Genomic DNA, 8,237 nt, shown 5'->3' on the forward strand with positions numbered 1-8,237 from the left:
TGCCATGTTGATATTGATCATTTGTCAAGTGCTGGACTTTCTGAGTTCCGTCAACTACCCCAATTTGAATCCATCCTATTGCATTATCATCTTTTCCCCATCTTTCCCCCTCTCTTCCACGAGGATAACATGGAATCCTTAATCAGAGTAAGGAATAGGGACTGGACCTGTGACTAATTTCATTACTAAGGGAGACCTTCTACAGATGTAAGTTGATACCGATGCACAAGACACTGAGAATTGCCCATGATTGCACAAGCACATGTCATAGGTGAAACTGGAACTCAGCTCCATCACTTCCAGCTAGTCTTCTATCCACTATACCTCATTGCCTCTCATTTTATCAGATGTTTTGCTAAACTCTAGAATATTTTTTTAAACTTAAGAACCATGACCAAAAAAAGAAATCAAGTTAGCCTGGAATGATTGGTTCTTAATAAAAGCACAAAGGCTTTTTGGAATCATTGCTTCCTTTTCCAGTTATTTAGTCACCATCTCTTTATGAATATGTCCCAGAATTCTGTCAGGAATCAAAATCAAGCTCACTGGCCTATAGTTAATAGATTCTATATATTTCATCCTTGCCCAATCCACTGGGAATCCTCCCCATTCTCACTGGCAGTGGCTCAACAATCCAACTGTCCAATCCTCTCCCCACTCAAGGAAGTAGTCCATCTGTGACTCTTGCTATCGATCTGTATTTTGGGTATCAACTCCCTCTGAGTCATTTTTGTTTTGTATTTTCAAAGCCAAATGGCATTTTCCTCGGCAGAGAAAATAGAATTAGAACAAAACAGTTCTGCCTTCTCTCCATCCAGTAATCATCATGGCTTTTACTCCCAAGTAGCAGTATTTTGCATTCTTGGAGACTTCTCTTTTCTCTAAGATAGCTAAGAAACAGGACTAGAGACCAGATATGTGATCCTACTGATAGAAGGAACTTCTGGATCTACCAATGAAAACTGGCATTTTATCTGCAACTTATCATGTAGAGGTAACCTTAGAAAGGTTGATTGCTGTGCTGCATAGACATTATGTGTCAGAGGAGGGATTTTAACCAAGAACTTCCAATTTCTGAGCTAGCTCTTGATCTACTAGGCCAGGGAGTTCTCAAACTATGGCCCACGGGCCAGATGCCGCCCTCCGAGGATGTTTATGCAGCCTCAGGGTCATGGCAAATAGGCTGAAGGGCGGAGACAGAGGGTGAGCTTTTGTTTTTACTATAGTCCGGCCCTCCCACAGTCTGAGGGATTGTGAACTGGCCCCCTAGTTAAAAAGTTTGAAGACCACTGGACTAGGCCATAGTCACTCTCTAAAATTTAAAAAAGTAAATGGAAGAATTTTTAAATTCCCAGAATCATAGATCTAGAGCAGGATGAAAACATGAAGTCTATGTCATCTGACTTTTATTTTTTATTAAAAACTCCTCTGACTACTTCTCCAACCTATGCTCAAACTCATAATCTAGCTCTCCAGAAGGTAAATGCGTCCTCAGAGTAATCCTGTGGTTGGCCATTCCTACGTCTCAAGAAGCCCCCACAGGTGTACTTCCTATTAACAAGCGTGCAAGATACTTAATTTGCCTTTAGCAAAGACATGTACTAGACTAGTATATTAAGAGTTAATACAAAGCTTTCCCTCCACAAGCCTGAGCACACCGTCCTTCAAATTCACATAGATGAGTAAGCTCAAACTTAGGATACAATGGTTGTGAAGCACACATGAAGAGAATAACTCACAATTCCTGATTAAACTCTTTCTGTAGAGTCTTCATGAATTTCCCCTTAGATCTAGTATCATCTTCTCTGTTCCAGCCGCTCAGCTGGACTCCCAGATCTGTTCCATTCTTGACCAACACACCTCGGCTTCAAGAGGATGCATTCCTGCCAGGGATTCTCAAAGTACGGCCCACGGGCCAGATGCGGCCCACTGAGGACATTTATGCCGCCCGCTGAGGACCTTTATGCCGCCCGCCGGGTTATGGCAAATGGGCTGAGGGGCGGAGACAGAGTGTGAGTTTTTGTTTTTACTATAGTCCGGCCTCCAACAGTCTGAGGGACAGTGAACTGGCCCCTATTTTGAAAGTTTGAGGACCACTGCCTAAGCAGACTTCTCCCTTGGGCGAGCAGACTTTCACATCTGGGAATTTTGTGTTTCAGTTGTGATTGTCTGCTCCCAGCTGGATTCCTAGTCTCCTCTGCTCATGATTTGGGTTTGGAAAAGAAAGAGAAAAGTCCCTTCCCTCAGTGCGCTGCCCTCTAAAGTATTTCTCAGTCTCAATTGCTGAACAAATGGCTGTTCCTAAATATAAACCTAAGAGACAAGTGTGATTTTCTCAGACAATCCCAAGCTACTTCCCGCGTGGAATCATTTACCTTCATCCAGTGGCTGAAGCCCTCCAATCCTCTCAAGCAGATCAAGTTCTTACCCACATCTTGCTGTGAAGTTGCAGAAAATTACTGCCCAGCTGCTCACACTTTGTGATTTAGCTCCAAAACCAGCACAATCGTGTCACCTGAAATGGGGTAGGGAATTTCCTCTCACTTCCCGATAAGGGAAAACAGTCCGGGATGGTGAAGTGTCCAAGTTTACAAGGATAATGATGTTCAGGTCTGGGATCTGAGTAATACAGCCTTCAACTCTAGATTTAAGCTAAATTTAACTGCTCCCAATGTGACCCAACTCCTCATTTCAAGACCCTGCACGTGGGTTCTGCCTCTGAAGCTTCCTGCTTGTGTGACATCAAGCAAACCACTTAACCTTAATGAGCCTCAGTTTCCCTTTCTATAAAATGAAAGTTTTGGACTCATCTGAGATCTCATTCACCTGAACTGAACCAGATGAAAATATAATTGGGAAATCTTTCAAAAAATAAATAAAAATACAATAGAACATAGGTGTGTGCTTTTCTAATTCAATATGTGCAAGCAGGCAGCCTTGTGTGTGGTTTAGTTTCTATTTGAGTTTGGATTGGATAGCCCACAAGGTTCCTTTTAGACCCTACGGAGGCAGAGAAGGAAATAAACATTTAGTGCCTACTTGGTGCTAGGCTCTGTTCTAAGTGCTTTACAAATACTGTACTATCTTATTTTGTCATCTCAACAAGCCTGGGAAGGAAGTACCATTCTTATAGTTTTTGTTGTTGTTTTTGTTTTTGTTTTGGGTTGTTTTGTTTTGTTTTATTTTTGCTGAGGCAATTGGGGTTAAGTGACTTGACCAGGGTCACACAGCTAAGAAGTGTTAAGTGTCTGAGGTCGGATTTGAACTCAGGTCCTCCTGACTTCAGGGCTGGTGCTCTAACCACTGTGAAACCTAGCTGCCCCTATTATAGCTTTTTATAGCTATTTTATTATATAGCTATTATATATATATTATTTATAGCTATTTTATTATACCATTTTATAATGGAGGCAACTGAGGCGAACAGAGGTTAAGTGACCCATCCAGAGTCACACAGCTAGTCAACTGGAAGTGTCCAAGGCTGTATTTGAACCTGGGACTTCCCAACCCTAAGCCTTGTGGGCATCCAGTTATGAATATGTGATCTTTTCACATTCATTTGTTCTCCCACCAAGGTGGGCACATGCGCATAGAGAGATACAAACATGGACACAAATAAAAAAAAAACTTTTCATGAATAAATTGTTTAATTGCTATTTACAAGTCTTCAGTCACTTGGGCAAGACATCAGTCTTGCTGTGCAGTGACTGGCTGTTCTAGATGGCGGTGGCGGGTCAGGAATAAAGTCACATGGGGATGGCTTCTCCCAGGGCATCTCACAGCAACTAAAGCCGCTGCTTTGCATGATTCCCAGCCCCCCGCCGAAGCACCCACACGGCCATGTGTGTGGATCCATGCTCACCCCAGTAGCATTCGGTGTCGGGGGTGAAAGGGTGGCTGCAGACATGGCGGGGTGCCTTGTCCCCATCCGCTGCTGGATACATGAGAGATGAGGAAGAAAATGACTGGAAAGAACCGTTTTTGGCTGTCAGCTCATCACTAGGGCCCCACGACCTGGAAAGGAGCTGAGGTTCCTTGGAAGGCAAGAATATCCGGTGGCCGGAGGATATTCTGCTTCCGGCTGTGCCCAAAGTAGCAGATCCTGTAGAGCCCTGGCGGGGTGGTGCTCGCAATGTGCCATTCGATGCTCACATTGCTCTGACCGGAGGATCCTTTATGCCAGTAAAACCTGAGGGCAAAATCAAAGAGATTTTGTTTGAATTTTAATGAAATGAGGTATTTTTAGACAGTCATAAAGAAGGATGTTCAGGAAGAAATCTCTTCCCTGGGAAGGGCCAATAAGGAAGATGTCTGTACCTCAGAGTCTTGGTGAGTTGCCCAGAACTGCTATACCTTAAATAACTCACTTAGAGTCATAAGCGGAGAAAGAGCCTACTATGTATCAGGTACTTTGCAATGTATTTCACAAATATCATCTCATCTGATCTTCATAATATTCCTGAGATGCTATTATTATTATTATATGTCTCCTATATTATAGGTGCTGTTATCCTGCTCATTTTATTGTGGAGGAAACTGAGGCAAGCAGAGGTTAAATGCCTTGCCCAGAGTCCTAAAGTTAATACATGTCTGAATGGAATTTGACCTCAGGTCTTCCACTCTATCCACTGGGCCCCCTCATGCTGGTGGGTGCCCAATGCCAAGATCAGCCTCTGTAAATGCCGTCACGTTGCCTCTGACACAGTCAGCACATCTCAAACCTATTTTGTTTGGATTCAGGTTTCTCCCAAAGCTTTCAGAGACTATGTCTTGTCCTTTTTGCTACAAGCTCAAGGTCTAGGGCAGTGGTCCTCAAACTTTTTAAATAGGGGCCATTTCACTGACTGTTGGAGGGCCGGACTATAGTAAAAACAAAAGCTCACCCTCTGTCTCTGCCCCTCAGCCCATTTGCCATAACCTGGTGGCCACAAAAACGTCCTCAGCAGGCCCACAGGCCATAGTTTGAGAACCCTGGTCTAGAGCATAGTAGGTACACAATTCAGTATCTGGTGTTGGGCAAAGGAAAAGGCTACTCAAGGATGAATCGAGTATCTCCATATTTGTTCTTCTCATTTTCCCACTTCACAAAGGAACCTTCCACATCCGTGAGTTCCAGGGGTTGGGAGAGCCTGAGCCTCTTAGGCAAGGAAGCGACTAATGTTCTTTCTGCAGGAGAGTGACAGTGTCCCACCTGTTCTTAGCGATATGATATAGGCAGCTGTGTAGATGTTGGATTTCAAGAGGGCAGAGACCACCCTTTATAAAAGGAACCACAAGCACAAACACACACCGAGTTTTGTAGAAAATGACAAATGGAACATCTCAAAGCTCCAAGACAGCTAGTTGAGACAGAAGTTCAAATCCAGCCTCAAAATCGGCTTCTTCATCGGTAGAATGGACATGATTTGTGAGGTCTTTGCCAACTTTAATGTGCTACATAAATACCAGCTATAATCATAATTATCATTCTTGCTATCAATCTAGACTACCTAATAGAAATAGAAAAGAAGATAAGAACTAAAGAAATAAGAAATAAAATCACAGACTAACCCCAACCCTGGACAAGTCACTCACCAATTTGCGGCCTCAATTTCCTCATCTGTAAAATAGCGAGTGTGTATGTGTGACCTCAAAGCTTTCTTATAGTTCTTCTGAACCCCCTCATCTTACATATGAGAAAACTGATGTCCAGAGAGAAAAAATGACTGCTCCAAGACCATACAATTATGAGCAGCAAAGCCAAGATTTGAATCTAGATCCCTTAAGTCTTTAAGAGTTGTGTACCAACATAGTATTTTCACTTCTTTTGTTGTTGTTTGCTTGAATGTTATTTTGTTTCTCATTTTTTTCCTTTTTGATCTGATGTTTCTTATGCAGCAAGATAATTGTATAAATATGTATGTCTATATTGGACTGACATATATTGGATTACTTGCCATCTAGGGGAGGAAGTTGGGGAAGTGAGGAAACACAAGGTTTTACAAGAGTCAGTGGTAAAAAATTATCCTTGCATATGTTTTCAAAATAAAAAACTTCAATAAAAAATAAATTTTAAAAAGAGTTGTGTATGATGATGTCAATGGAAAGAATAAGAACATGAAAATTATTTTGAAAGTCAAGAAATTATGGTCCAAAGAAGAAATGTAAAAATGCCTCGCTTTCCCTGGGCATTGTGGGTAGTAACATAGCAGATGAGGAAAAATAATATTTTATTTGGGGGTTTCCTCTTGTTTATTCTTTATTAAAGTGGAGAGCTCCCAGGCAGAACGGGGGAGGAGAAGAGTCCATTAGAAATATAGAAACAAAAGATATCAATAAAAGTATTTTAACTAGTAAAATGATGCAAACAAGACTTCATTTCTGTGAAATTATAATAACCAAACTTAACCCCCAAAAAGAGAGAGAATTCTCTTCCTCCTTCCCCTCTTTACAGAGGTGGGAGAATATTGGCACGGACCCATAATTCCAATAGTAGACTTGATTCATGTATCGCTTAGTCTTGCTGAATTATTTCTTTTCTTCTTGTTTTTATTCTTTGTTAAAAGGAATTGGGGACAAGGGAAAGGATGGAAAAATGAAAATGACGTAAAAACTGTAGATGTCAATAAAAATTCTGCAATTGATGTTCCTTAGCCCTCTGCAATTAGCCAGGCTGGCGGACACAGTCAGTCACTAGGTTCAGACTCAAAGCCTTTCCAGCTAGGTGAAGCCCAGAAGAGCTTTGCCCTGGGCCTCCCTTGGGCCAAGGGGAGACAAAGCCAAGAAAACCCGTAAGATGCTCGGTGAACCCAACATCCAACACCAACAGCTAGTGGTTCTCCCCCAATTCTCTTGCTCACCCAGGCTTCAGGAACCAACTCTTCCCAAGGTTTAAGAGACAAGACAGAGACTCACCTGGTATCCCATGAGGCATCATTCTGTACCGTCCACCATGATGCTGAAGCGTTCTCATATTTCTCTACTGTCAGGAAGGTGTGATCTGTCTGGAACAGAAATAAATTAACTTGTTGGACACTGAGTGCTGCTGAGCCCAACCTGGAAAGAGAAGCTTATGGGTAGGAAATGCAGAAGCTGATAAAAGGCAAGAAGGAGATATGAGTGGGGGTGGGGTAACCTCATCTTGTGGTTGTTGGGAGTACTGAGGGGCAGCTATAAAGCAGATGCCAGACTGAACTACACCTGAGGATCCAGTTTGGGTAGATGAGAGACCAGAGACTTTCCCCTTCTCACTCCCTCTTCTTCCAAAGAAGGGTCAGCATTTATTGGGTCATTTATTCCCATTTACCTCCTGCCTTCCCTTTGGGCTTCGGTTTTATTTTCAGGCCACTTTGTTAAGCCAACAAATAAAGCTTTTGATTAACACAAGCATTAAACTGTGCGGTGTTTTCCATTTAATAATTACCAATTCAGGGGAAAGAGAAACGATTCCTTTATGTAGCTGATTTGGACAAACAGCTGGACAACAGAGGAGACTAATGTTGAGCTGTTACAAACCTGGCAACGAACTCAGGCTTGCTGTGCTCTTACGGGTTCTTCAAAGCAAGGCAGACTCCAGAGGAAGGGGGGATGGTTTGTCCGGAAGCAAAAAGCCCCTGAGGAGCAGTGAGCTGCCCACTGGACCAAAGGGAAGCCAGACCCACTAGCTCAGTGGATAATTAGCAAGTCAGCCTGCTAATATATTTGCTATATTTTTTCCTTTCTTGCTTACATGTCTCCTCAAATAGAAAGCAAGTTCTTTAAAGGGTATCAGTTTTGCATTTGTATCCCCAGAGCCTCACCAATGCCCAGTACATAGTAAGTGCTTAATAAATGCTTATGCAATTGATTTGAATCAACTTGAATAGGTTTCAGAGGAATCCAAGAGCTCTGTTTTTTTTCCCCTTGGGGCAACTGGGGTTAAGTGACTTGCCCAGGGTCACACAACAGGAAGTGTTAAGTGTCTAAGGTCAGATTTGAACTCAGGTCCTCCTGACTTCAGGGCCGGGTGTCTATCTAGCTGCCCCCCAAAAGCTCTGCTTTTTGCTGAGTTGGCTGAGAAGCAAGGGCACAGGTCAATCACGTGGCCCAGTGGGTAGAGCACTGGAAAGACAGACAGAAAGAGCTGAGTTTGAATCCTGCCTCAAATACCTCTCAGTCCTGAAATCTTGGGAAGGAAGTCTCTGTATTTGTTTTCTTAAATGCAAAATAGAGCTAATAATAGCTCCTGACTCCCCAGGGTTGTTGTGGGGACCAAATGA

At 42.7% G+C, this 8,237-nt stretch overlaps 1 protein-coding gene across 1 annotated transcript in view; it reads right to left on the reverse strand.

The window, feature by feature from the left end:
* Window positions 1–3,657: 3,657 nt before the first annotated feature.
* The window catches only part of ASAH2 (N-acylsphingosine amidohydrolase 2), a 61,824-nt gene continuing 57,244 nt past the window's right edge, over window positions 3,658–8,237 (reverse strand). Inside the window, 2 exon segments of the mRNA XM_074284884.1 lie at window positions 3,658–4,189; window positions 6,895–6,983. Of these exon segments, the coding sequence (XP_074140985.1) occupies window positions 4,000–4,189; window positions 6,895–6,983 (279 nt within the window). The 3' untranslated portion in view covers window positions 3,658–3,999.

This window comes from Sminthopsis crassicaudata, chromosome 2, assembly GCF_048593235.1.
Source record: "Sminthopsis crassicaudata isolate SCR6 chromosome 2, ASM4859323v1, whole genome shotgun sequence".
In the NCBI taxonomy this organism is placed as follows: Eukaryota; Metazoa; Chordata; class Mammalia; order Dasyuromorphia; family Dasyuridae; genus Sminthopsis; species Sminthopsis crassicaudata.